This window comes from Psammomys obesus, unplaced genomic scaffold (genome assembly GCF_907164565.1).
Source record: "Psammomys obesus unplaced genomic scaffold, mPsaObe1.curated_primary_1811, whole genome shotgun sequence".
Lineage (NCBI taxonomy): Eukaryota > Metazoa > Chordata > Mammalia > Rodentia > Muridae > Psammomys > Psammomys obesus.
In genome coordinates, this window is record NW_026596152.1 from 2,644,609 (window position 1) to 2,657,335 (window position 12,727).

The following is a 12,727-nucleotide window of genomic DNA, read 5'->3' on the forward strand; positions in this document are numbered from 1 at the left end:
GGAAGGAAGGAAGGAAGGAAGGAAGGAAGGAAGGAAGGAAGGAAGGAGCAAAAAGGACCCACAGCAGAAGCAAGCATGAATGGCACTACCTATGTACTGGGTACCATCCAGAAGGCCTCACTGATGACCCAGGTAATCCACATGAGAACACTACAGGGAAGGGAACATCACCTCCTCAACCTAGACGGGTGAAACTGGGTACATAGCGCCAGAGCTGACCGGCTCCGAGGGGACAATGAGCAACAGCAACCAAAGGTATCTGGTCCCAGAATCTGGGCTCTTAAGGATTTTACTATTATGCACATGCTAGAACCTCTGCATTTCTACCTTTGGCTTGATGTCATTTCAGTTTCTTTTGTTTTGCTTTTTTGAAATAGTATCTCCCTACGTTACCTACACTGGCCTTGAATTCATAATTCCCCTGCCTTCACTTTCTGAATGCTAGGATTACGGGCATGCAACACTGTACTGGCTCTGTAAAACAGCCAGCAAATGCTGCTGAAGGTCCTGTGCAAACCGAACACTGTTCAAGTGCTGTCAACTGAAAAGAGCAGTAGACAAAACAAACAGAGTTCCTGCTTTGTTTTGGGGGTTTTTTTTAGTTTTATTTATTTACTATGTATACAATGTTCTGTCTGCATGTAGACCTGTATGCCAGAAAAGGGCACCAGATCTCATTATAGATGGTTGTGAGCCACTGTGTGGTTGCTGGGATGGGAATCAAATCAGGACCATCCGGAAGACCAGCCAATTCTCTTAACCTCTGAGCCATCTCTCCAGCCCCAGAGCTCCTGTTTTTAACAAGTGCACTTTCTCCAGGCAGTGGTGTCACACGCCTTTAATCCCAGAGCTCCAGAGACATGAGTCCAAGGCCAGCCTGGTCTACGAGAGAGTTCCAGGGCAGCCAGGGCTGTTATACAGAGAAACCCTATCTCTAAAAAACAAAACAAAACAACTACAAAAAAAGGTGCACATTCCTGTGAAGGGAGAATGGCATACAACAAATAAATATGGTATATTGGGTTTGTGCTAAAAGACTTGATTTGGGCTAAGAGAAAGTGTGGAAGTTAAAGGAACGCTCTGACAAGGAGGTGCTCTTTCCGAGCAGGGGCACAGGAAGGTGAGAACTAACACACAAATTCACGCGGCAGGCAGCTGTGAGTCTGCAGCTACAAGCTCTGGCTGCCGTGGGGGCCTGGCTGACTCCCCACCCTGACCTAATGTCCCAGTTTTATACACAAAAAGAGATATGATTTCTTTAAAATATTCCAGGACTACGCACGCCTACAGCCTGGCTATTTGAGAATGAGACAGGGTCAAGCTGCTTGGGGCAACTTGGGCAACTTAATAAACTGTCCCAAACTAAAAAAGTAAAATAAAAAAAGAGGGGGGTGGTTAAAGGCTCAGCTCAGCAGGGAAGTACTTGTCCAGCCTGTGCCTTGTCCAGCTTGTGCAAGGCACTAGGCTCAATCACCAGCATCACGGAAAAAAAAAAAAGAGAGAGAGAGAGAGAGAGAGAGAGTGTAGCTTGGGCTAGAGATGTGGCTCCGGGTCCAACACAGAGAACTGCATGTTGTGACCTTCCCAAGCACTCTGGAGCAGTGTCACCCCAACCCTAGATTCACATACGAATCAACATGAATCATTCAGTATGTTCAGGTATAGGTATGTGCATGCAAAACAGCAAGTGGCTAAAAATATATTTTAATATTTGTATACATATACATATAGATCAGTAGTCTCTACATATAACATATACATACATACACATATGTATATATATTACACGCACATAGAAACACACATACACACACACACAGTGGGATAAGAACAATGGTCCTAGCCCCAGCTTCCCTACACTTTACTTGTTTGTCTCCACACAGTCATTTGTAAAGACAGGGGCTTCAGTCTGGCTCTGTGATAGCAGACCAAACATGCAAAATCAGTAACAAAATAAAATCAGTAACAAAATATGGGACCTAAATTAAGTACCTCTAGAGTTAGAGGGTGGGAGAGATTACCAATGATAGAGACACTCAGATGGGCTAGGCAACAAGAGGGCATCTTGGGCTGACTTCCAGACAGAAGCAGATTTCCATACGGGAAGGAGAAGTAAAACAAACACCACGGAAGGCATAGGGCATGAGCAAAGTCAAAATGAAGAAAGAAGGCCCATCATGTCTTGCCAAGTGGTGGCCCTGGTTGGAGAGTACAACTGAAACAGGACAGATCTGCAGAAGCTAGTTTCTGCATAGCCTGGCACAGTAGTCTAATGAGCTCAGACTTCCAGGAGACACTTACCCAAAGATCCTCAAGCATTGAACTCTTTCACTGTTTTCACTGTCTGATTCAGTGCCTTTTGCATTTGAAAACTGAAAGTCTTCTTGTCTTGCTGGGGACCAAACCCAACCAAACCCAACCAACCCAATGCCTGGCATAAGATAAGCAATCACTCTAACACTAAGCTAAAACCCGAAATAAGTTATGAACGCTCAGATGATGTACTGATAGGCATATGAAAATCATGTTTTTAAGAATATTTAATGACATGGAGAAATGCTTCCTGTTTTTGTAAAAATATAAGCAGGATATGGATTCAAACAATAAATGCATTGAAAAACAAAGCTGACATTGGTTGTTTCCAAATGATAAAGATACTATTTATTTTCTTTCCTTCAGAGGAGTCCCTAAATTTTCTACCAGGAGTGTATACAATTGTTAAAAGTTGGTGGGAAGAAAAAGAAGTATTAAATTCAGCATCGACAGGACATGATGGCAGAGGCCTGTAATCCCACCATTTAGGAGACTGAAGCAAGAGGATCAGGAATTCAAGGTCAGCCTGGCCTCCCTGAGACACTGAAAAATAAACAAATATATAAACAGTTAGGCAACTGGCCCAAATAGCCTAGATCCCAGGTAACTATAATTCCGATCTTGGGATTCACTCTACTAATATTCAAAATTGTCTGCCATTAAACAGACTGTACGAGAAACTACCAGAAATACCAACATAAGGCATGTTCTCAAACAAGAACGTTACAGAAATACAGTGTTGTAAATCATTAAGCATGAAGGTCGGGGCCTCATAGCAAATTGTTTCTTGTGCAAAGATAATTTCCATCACGCTGTCCTTGGAGCTTCTGTGCTGAGTAAATGGTTTTTATCAGGTGATTTCTGCACGACTTCTTGCTACTAATGCAGGAAAGGGTAAATGCCTTATCTCAAGTGCAAATTTCCCTCCCAGAGTCCTACAAGGTTTTATGAAGAACCCATAACACCTCCTCCCAGCTGACTACCAACTAGCTGGTGACCGTGGAGCCTGAACTCCAGTTTATACCCTTTCTGGGGTTAATGGGTGAAGGAAAATCCCACCAAAAGGTTATCTCGACCTCACTTCTACAGGAGCCCAGGGAAGTCAACGCACGCAGTCAGCCAAAAGCAGGATAGGCAAGAAGCTCCCCAGACGGCGAGGAAAAAACTCGATTCTGCTCGGGTCCCAGCTCCCCCAGGCAACAGTCTACCCTCCGACCACCGAGTTAGCCCCGGGGAGGCGGGGATGTGGCTCAGTCCCCTCAGCAGGGGGAGGACCGGCACCGGATCTGCTCCTCCGAAAGGGCCGCCAGCCTCAAGATCAACGATGGCCAGGGTCTCTGCGAGCCCCCGGAAGCCAGTTCCACCCCCGAGTCCCACCGCGCACTGCTGCCATCACCGGCAACTCACCAGGGGTCCGGGGCCATGGTGCAGTCTCCGCCTGCAGCTGGGACACTTCCTGCTCCGAGCAGCTGACTACGGCGGCCCGCGCGGCTCATTCCCCGTGGTTCGGAGGGTGCGCGACCCGAGCTCAGTTTGCAAAGAGAAGCTCGGCCCTCGGGGACCCAAGCGCAACCCCGGGGACAGAGAATTGCGACAATTCGCTGAACTGTTAATTCACAGGAACTGCTGGGCACAGGGAAACATCCCGGCTCTCTGCATTTTTTTTTTTCCTAATTAAAAAAATAACAAAACAAGCCGGGTGTGATAGCTCACGCCTGGAATCCCAGCACTTGGAAGGTTGGAGGCGGGAAATATACATACAAGCAATACACATACATACATACATACACACACACACATACACAGTTGCATACTGCACTAGAATATTTAAGCGATTTAAAAATTAATTTACAAGGTGTCATCAGTTCCATAGTTTTTTCTAGCAGTCTATCCATCGGAGGCAATTCTCTGTGATCAATTAGTCTGTTTAATTATTTTTAATAATCATCATGAGGCACTTAATTTCCTAGTTTAAAAAAAAGTCACAGGCTGTACACGGAAGACGAGGAGATTCATTCTGCGCCTCTGAACTTCTAGAATGAAAAGAAATGAATAATAAGGAAGCCCCCCCCCCCCACGTTTGCACGAGGGTAAACCAACTCAACTCAGCCCGCTGGGTTTCCGCTCCAGCGTAAACCTAGCACGCATGCGTGCGCCCGTTACCATAACGACCAGGAGACGCTGCACCCTGGAGCTGAGGAATCAATGAGCTGAAACTCTTCACGATGGAAGAGCAGATTTTACCGGAGACCAACGTGGCCAAACTTGAGCTTGAGGCTGTGATCGGCTTCAATGGTGAGGACTGGAGCAACCGTGGCCCTCAGGGACAGAGAGACGCCAACCGGGGGGCACCAGAGAGGCAGTGGCAAGAACCTAGCCAGGCACACCCCGCCCCCGGGGTGGAGGAGGACCTTGGCCTCATTCCCAAGCCTCAGAAATTGGCATGTGTAACAGCTAGGATGAAGCGCCGCGTCCAGGCACCAAATGCGTGTCTCTCGCGTTGTCTCTCTGTCTCTGTGTGTGTGTCTCTGCCTTTCGCTCTCTCTGTCTCTGTCTCTCTGAGTGTGTGTGTGTGTGTGTGTACGTGTGCGTTCCCTCTGTCCCAAAGTAAGAATTCTCAAAGGTTTAAAACCAGGACGGGAGGAGCCTGGCTGCTGTGCTCACACATTACTCGTTGCTGTAAACACTTGAGAAGAATGCTGTGCTGGGGGCTGGAGGGATCTTGTTCGGGGAGTTGAGGAAAGGCAAAGAATTAAACTTTAAAAGAGCGTGTTGTGATGCCCGAAAGCCTTACGGTTAACGGGATGTGTGCGGACCAATTGCTGAGCAAAGCTCTGAACCCTGCAGGCCTTAGCCTTTGAGTCTTCGTCGTACTACTGTAACGGCTCCGGGCTCTCTGTTTCTGAGCCAGCACCGTCTTTAGAGGTGGATGAAAATTATTCATAAGAAGTGACCCGCGGTGAACTGCAAAAACATTCTGATGAGCCAGTCAGGGCAAAGACACGCGGGATCCGTAATTGAATTCTTGCTGATATGCTAACTCTCAGAATAGAGAACCAGAAAAGCTTTACCAAAGATTGGGAGAAAGGCTGCTTATAAGATTATTTTTCAAGTTTTTTTTTTTTTTAATGTGTATGGGTGTTTTGCTTGAAGCGCATTTCTGTGAACCAGGTGTGAGTAATGCCCAAGAAAACCAGAAAAGAGCGTCGGTTCCTTTAGGACTAGAGTGTGGGCCCCATGTGAGGGCTAGGAATCAAACGTGGGTCCTCTGGGAAAGAAGCCAGTGTTCTTAACTGCTGAGCCAACACGCCAGCTCCTTTTATTTTTAATTATGTTTATGGGGTGGAGGAATGGGCTTGTAAGTGCAGGGGCCCATGGAGGCCAGAGGAGGGCACCAGATGTGGTGGAGTGACAGGTGATTTTAAGGGGCCTGATTTGTGTCCTGGGAAGCGAGTTCAGGGCCTCAGCAAGAGGAGTGTCCATTTTTTAACTTCTTGAGGAGAGTTCTCCTAAGGCTAGGGGAGAAAGAAGCCAAGGAAAGGGGGACCCCTTTGAATTTAAATAGTCCTTAAAACTGGGTAGGAATCAGTGGCTAAGGGTGAGGTTCAGATCTAGGGCAAACAGCTAGAAGAGGGGAGGAAAAGGGAGAAAGGAGAGTGGACGGCTTACTGGTGAATAGCAAGTAGTTTGCTGAAGCTTCAGGACTGGAAGGACAAGAAGGAAAAACAAGGGAAGAAAAACCTGGGTTTAGAGGTCAGAGGCCTCAAACACCAGGTAATGGAGCTTACTTAGAGCTTCCATGGAATTAATCAGAAGTTGAAAGCTATCCAGGCATAGTGATGCATGTCTGTAATCCCAGTACCTGGGAGACAGAGGCAGGTGGATCTCTGAGTTTGAGGCCAGCCTGGTCTACAGAGTGAGTTCCAGGACAGCCAGGGCTGTTAAGCAGAGAAACTGTGTCTTGAAAATAAACAAAAGTTGTTGAAAGCAAAGGGACCATGGAGCTCATCATAACTGTCATATTATGAAACTTGAATTTGAACACAATGATGCACGTATGTAACTGTACTCTTCATTACACTGGGACATGGGTTCGCCATGTAACCAGGCCAAATGTAACTGTGTCACCTATGAAAACATTGGGCTGTAGCTGTTGAGAGTCTGGTCACAGTCATCTGATTTTTCCCATCACATCCAGAGCTCTTACATGTTACAGCAGCAGCAAGGACAAATTAATTGGCCAGGAATCTGCAGGCCAGATTTGTCCCACTGTGTGTTTTGTGAATCAAGTTCTCCTGGGGCTCAGCCATGTCCTTTGTCCAGGTGTTGTCTATGGCTACATTCATGCTACACTAGCAGAGGTGACAGGCTGCAACAGGGCCCAGGTGGTTCAGAGAGTCCAAAATAAACCACATGGCTTATTTTCTGGCTCTCTGTAAAAAGCTGAACTCCTGAAATAGATAATGGCAATAATAATAACAACAATAATAATAATAAACAGTTGTTTGCTAAAAGCCTAAAAAATGTTATTAAAACAGTGACAACACTTTTTATTTCTCAAATTGGCAAAGGTCTAAATACATGGATTAAACCTAAGAAGATGAGAATAAGGCGCTTTCATCTGCAGTTTCTAGAAGTATGAATGGCACGACCTTTAGGAGAGGGAGTTGACTTCACTGGTAAAGTGATTTCGGGGCAACCATGAGGCCCCACATAAAAAGCTGGGCACAGTGGTGTGTGTCTATAACCGTAGGACAAGAGGGCTGGGGAAGGGGACAGGCGGATCCCCGGAGCCAGTCTAACCAATCAGTATATCCTGGGTTCACTGAGAGCCCCTATCTCAAAAAAAAAGGTGGAGAGCCATATAAAAAATATAGCCAACATCAATCTCAGGCCTACACAACACACACACAGCACTTCCTTCTTCCTTCTTATGAACGTCAAATATTGCTTTGAATGCCCAGCATTGTGGTCATCTGAGTTTATGTCCTGTGACGTGGCCTCAGTGTCTCATTACCATCACCCTCTTTGCAAGTATATTTTCTACACTTCCTATCGGTTCTGTTACTCCTCTCTTGAGATTATTTTTCTGCTGTGTTCAGCCAGAGTTGACACTTTTTTTTTTTTTTTTTTGCCACCAAGAATCTTACCTATGTGACTAAAGACATATATACTTGCTGTAGTTACTTTTCTGTTGCTGTGAGGAGATACTGAGAACGAGGCAATTTATAAAAGAAAGCATTTAACTGGGGGCTTGCTTACAGTTTTAGAGGGTGAGTCCATGACCACCATGGCGGGGGCGGGGAGCAGCAGCAGGCAACCAGCAGGCTGGTGCTGAAGCAGTAGCCAAGAACTTATATCTTATCCACAAGCAGTAGGCAGAGAGAGAGACTGTTCCTGTTGTGGGCTTTTGAACCCGAGAGCCTAACAAGGCCAACCTCCTAAATGCTCCAGAACTGTCTCACTAACTAGGGACCAAGCAGTCACCCTATGAGCCTATTCCAGCCATTCTCATTCAAAGCACCACACTGCACTCTTTGTCCCAGTAGACTTGGGATCCATACCATAACGCAAGTACATTTCATGTAACTCCCCCCTCTCCACAGTCTTTCACAGTCTCAGTACTGTCTAAAAGCCCAAAGTCTTTCCTGAGTCTTAGGCTAAGCTCTTAATTGTAACCCCTGTAATGTCAAAAGCAAATTGCATACTCCAGCATACAGTGACACAGAATATACATTACCATTCCAAAAGGGAGGGAAGGGGCCATGTCGAAAAAATAACAAAGTGACCCAAACCCAGGAGAACAAACTCCAAATTCTGTAAGTCAGTGTTTGCTGTCAAAGGACTTAGATCAGTGCTTCTCAACCTTCCTAACGCTGTGACCCTTTAATACTTTTCTTCATGTTGTGGTGACCCCAACCATAAGATTGTTGCTACCCAAGAAGTGCAATGTTGCTACTGTTATGAATCATAATGTAAATATCTGTGTTTTCCCGTGGTCTTAGGCGACCCCTGGAAAGGGCTCATTCGACCCCCCCCAACGCTTGTCCCCCCACCCTCCCCACACTCCCACACACTCCCACCCCCGCCAAAGGGGTCTCACCTCACAGGTTGAGAATTGCTGGCTTAGAGGGCTTTGTTGGCTGCAGCCCACTTCTCTCGGTCTGGGTCCCTGCCCTGTTTGCAGCTCTCCTCAGCAGACATGTGGACCTGCTGGACTCTCTAACATCCTGAGGTCTCCAATGCAATCCAGGCATTGCTTTCACAGCTGCAGCCAGTGGCCACGGCACAAGCACGCCCCCGCCACACTGCCTGGCCTCAGGACCTTTCCTGAACTGCCAAGAGATTCACGACCCCTTCACACCTGTCTTCATCCTCACAACACCAGGACCAGGGGGCTGAAGCTGACAGAAACCAACCTTCCTTCTCCTGGTGCTCTTTTTCTCCTCAAATGTACACTTCCTATTTCTTTTCACGCCACATTCTTTCTTTCTTTCATTATAGGTCTGTATAAGAGTGACCACACAGTCAATACTAAGTTGTCTTGAAGTCTCCTGTGTCCATTGACTCTACTCCAAAACTCTTTAATTTAGCCTCTGGAGGATTCTTAGGACAAGGGCAAAAAGCGGCAACATTCTTTGCCAAAATATCACAAGAAATGGCCTCTAGCCCATTGGCTAATACTACTCACCCCTGAAACCTCCTGAGCTGGGCCTCACCATCACCCACATCGCACTCAGCGCTGATGTCTTCCATGCTTCTTCTAGGATGGTCCATGAAGCCCTGCTTACTCCACTCATCCTCTGCCCTAATGCAAAGTCCTGAAGTCCACATTCCACTAGCTGGCAGCATGAGCAGGCCTGCCCCAGTAACACATCACTCCCAGGTACCAACTTCTGGCTTAGTGACTGTTCTATTGCTATGAATAGACACCATGACCAAGGCAGCTTATATAAAAATGTAAGCAAGCTTACATTTCAGAAGGTGAATCCATGGCGGGGAGAATGGAAGGAGGCAGGCCAGCATGGGTCATGCACAATAGCTGAGGGCTTATATATGTCACCCACAAGCAGAAGGTATAGAGAGAAAGAGACTGTGCCTGGTGTGAGATTTGAAACCATGAAGCCCACACCCGATAATATGCCCTCTACAAGGCCACACCTCCTAATCCTTCCTAAACAGTTCCACAAACTAGGAACCAAACATTCAAATATATGAGCCTACGGGAGCCATTCTAATTCAAACCACCACACACCAGACCTCAACCCCAACCCCCTCTACTATCCCTAACCCCAAGCCCAACTCCAACACCAAAACCAATCCACTCCCCAAAGCAACACCTCCCAACTACAACTCCAAACCCAACCTTGACCCTAACCCTAAACCCAGAACAAAAGGTTATCTTTTCACATGCTTACTGATTTTCAAGATTCTGTGTTATAAACTTCCCATTCACATTTCTTGCTCATTTGTTGTTGGTGGTGGTGGTAAATTTATTTTTTCTTATTGCTTTGTAGAAGCTCTTTGTATATTAACTGAGAATCCCTTGTAATCTCTGTATGTTACAAATCCCTTTTGGTTTGGGCTTTTCATTTGCCTCTTAGAGCTAGAAATTCAGACTTAAACACAACTGGATGAATAATCAATCTTCGCTATTTTTTGTACCTGGTTAAAAAGTCATTTTCTACATCTGTGTATACATTAGGTCCCGCTTTTCACGTTTACATTCTTGATCCACCTGGAAGGTGTTATTCGTGGGTGGTGTGAATAATGACCTTATTCTGCTTTTACCGTATGGGCAGCCATATAACTGTTTATAAAGAGTGCAAAATTAGGAACAAAATTATGTAGTTTCAATAGGAATAAGTGAAAGTCACTAACCTTACTTTCATAAAACTGAACAAAAGAGGGGCCAGATATGATGGTACACACTTTTAATCCCAGGCAGAGGCAAGTGCTTCTCAAGGACTTTAAGGCTAGCCTGGTCTACATATCAAGTTCCAGGCCATGCAGAGCTACATAGTAAGACCCAGTCTCAAAAACAAAACAAACAAACAAACAAAAAAAAGCACTTCATAAAAAGGAATGCTCAAGTTGAGATATGAGAAACCACTTATTCAACATTTGACCATTTAAAAAAAAAATATTTAGCAACGGGAATCTCATGCCTCAAAATGAATTCCAGAGAGACTTGAATATAAAGGAAGAAATCACTTGGGTGAAAATCATCTGGTGAAACCAGAAAGCTAATGCTAAAAGGCAGAGTCTAGAGCAGTAGGTAACAGAGCCTGGGGCGGGGTGGGGGGGTGGGGGGAGATAAGGATGGAGAGAGGGTGGAAAATGGGTAGAATATGGTTGGCATTAGAGAAATGCCTTCTAATGTTCTTTAGCACAGCAGGATAGCTATGAGACACAATTATCTTAGCGATTCAAAATAACTTTGGATAGGATTTGAATGGGCCCAGTACAAACAAAGCCATCACATGACAGTTATCCTGATCTACAGCTGCATGTGGTATACATATATTGAAATATTGTTTTGAATCGTGGCCTGCCCCTGTGACCCCGGAACTCTGGAGGCAGAGGCCTGCAGAGGTCTGTGAATTTGAGGCCAGACCAACCAGGGCTCACTTTGCAGCTCTGGTAGACTCTGACTCAAAGAAGAAGGAGGGAAGGAGGGAAGGGGGGGAGGGGGGAAGGAGGGGGGGAAGGAGGGAGGGGGGGAGGGAGGGAGGGAGGGAAGGAAGGAAGGAAGGAAGGAAGGAAGGAAGGAATTTATGTAGCCCATAAATTCTTACAATTGCCATGTTTCGATGATTTTTTTAAAAAATCCAAAAACTATATTAATAAATATATATGGCTCTTTTAATGGGGAAGAAAAGCAGCCAAAAAGATTTTTTTTTCTTTTTTGTTGTTTTCATGTTTTCTTCTCTTTCTTCCTTTCTCTGTTTGTTTGTTGTTTTTGTGACAGGGTCTCACTTTGTAGCCCTGGATGTCCTGGAAATCACTATGTAGACCTGGCTAGCCTCTAACTCACAGAAATCTGCCTGTTTCTGCCCCACAAATGCTGGGATTAAAGGCAAGTGTGTAGGTGTATTTTTTTAAGGTGTATTTTATTTGGGTTCTTATACCTACCACCATTCTCCCCTCCAATCCCTTACAAATCCCCAGTACCAGGTAGGCAAGAAAGAAGGTTAGAGGGAAAAGGTGACATAGACCTCTTCAGACTACTTCCTGTTGGTCTGGGCCGTTGGGTCCCTTGGAGCAAGTCCAGTCTTCATAAAAGCAGCAATACAGCCAACTAGCAAACCAGCAATAACAAATACAGCAGCAGGGACCAGGAGCAGCCACGGCAGGCCCTCTCAGGCCACTCCCATTTATACCCTCCTCAGAGTCCCCAGAATCAAACTATCTGCAGCTGGCAAAAAGCATGCAACCCCCACCAACCCACAGCATGAGACAATCATAGTTAATAACTGTGGACAATCTGAAGAAGCCCCACAAGTGCCTTTACGTCCAGCTTCAAAAAAGATTTTTAAATCCCACTCGTAAATGTAACATGAAATATATAAGATTTGTACAAAGAAAACACGAAGACATTAGTAGGGAACATAAACAAAGAATAAATAAATAATAAATAAATTCTTAAAGAACAATAAAAACGCTTCTTTTAAAAAAGAATCATAACATAGTATCACAAAATTAAAGTCATTTAAATTATTCTGTACATTTAATAAAATGTCACTAAAAATATGCCAGCAGACTTCAGAGTATATATTGTTAAAAAAAAAAAAAGCATCAAGAATAAGGGACCAGGATGTAAATGAGTTGTCATTGTTGTATTGGTTCTGCGTATATTTGCAGGGAAGGAGCTGCCTATGAAAGATGTCTCACTATGGGAGGCCTCGGGATTCTTCAAAGAACCTGCCATCATTGCTCAGAACTAAAACAGTGGGTTGTGGGTTGTTTGTTTTTTGGCAACATACTTGAGTAAGGAATTTTAAACAAACTTAAAATGTGCAAAGTGATGTTCTGATACACAGGAGTGTTGCGAAGTAACTTCCACGGCCAAGCTAATGACCAGCGTGTTTAACGTTTCCCACACCTGAGTATATACGCTGAAAACACCAACAACAATCTTAGCAAGCACTGACTGCAGGTTTTCTGTCGCTGTGCTAAAGACACCATGACCGAAAGCAACTTGGGGAGGAAAGGGTTTATTCAGCCAACACAGACATTCTGATCACAGTCCATCCTTGAGAGAAGCCAAGGCAGGAACGAGAGAAGCAGGCAGGAACCTGGAGGCAGGAGCTGAAGCAGAGACGGTGGAGGAATGCAACTCTTTCAATCAACTTTCTTTTTCTCTCTCTTTCTTTCTTTCTTTCTTTCTTTCTTTCTTTCTTTCTTTCTTTCT

At 45.1% G+C, this 12,727-nt stretch overlaps 2 protein-coding genes across 2 annotated transcripts in view; one reads left to right on the top strand and one right to left on the bottom strand.

The window, feature by feature from the left end:
• Stx8 (syntaxin 8) overlaps positions 1 to 3,798 on the bottom strand; it is a 208,377-nt gene extending 204,579 nt beyond the window's left edge. Inside the window, exon 1 of the mRNA XM_055594406.1 lies at positions 3,721 to 3,798. Coding sequence (XP_055450381.1) covers positions 3,721 to 3,737 — 17 coding nt within the window. The 5' untranslated portion in view covers positions 3,738 to 3,798. The remainder of the gene's footprint in view (positions 1 to 3,720) is intronic.
• Positions 3,799 to 4,506: 708 nt separating this feature from the next.
• The window catches only part of Cfap52 (cilia and flagella associated protein 52), a 37,285-nt gene continuing 29,064 nt past the window's right edge, over positions 4,507 to 12,727 (top strand). The window contains exon 1 of the mRNA XM_055594296.1: positions 4,507 to 4,608. Within this exon, the coding sequence (XP_055450271.1) occupies positions 4,539 to 4,608 (70 nt within the window). The 5' untranslated portion in view covers positions 4,507 to 4,538. The remainder of the gene's footprint in view (positions 4,609 to 12,727) is intronic.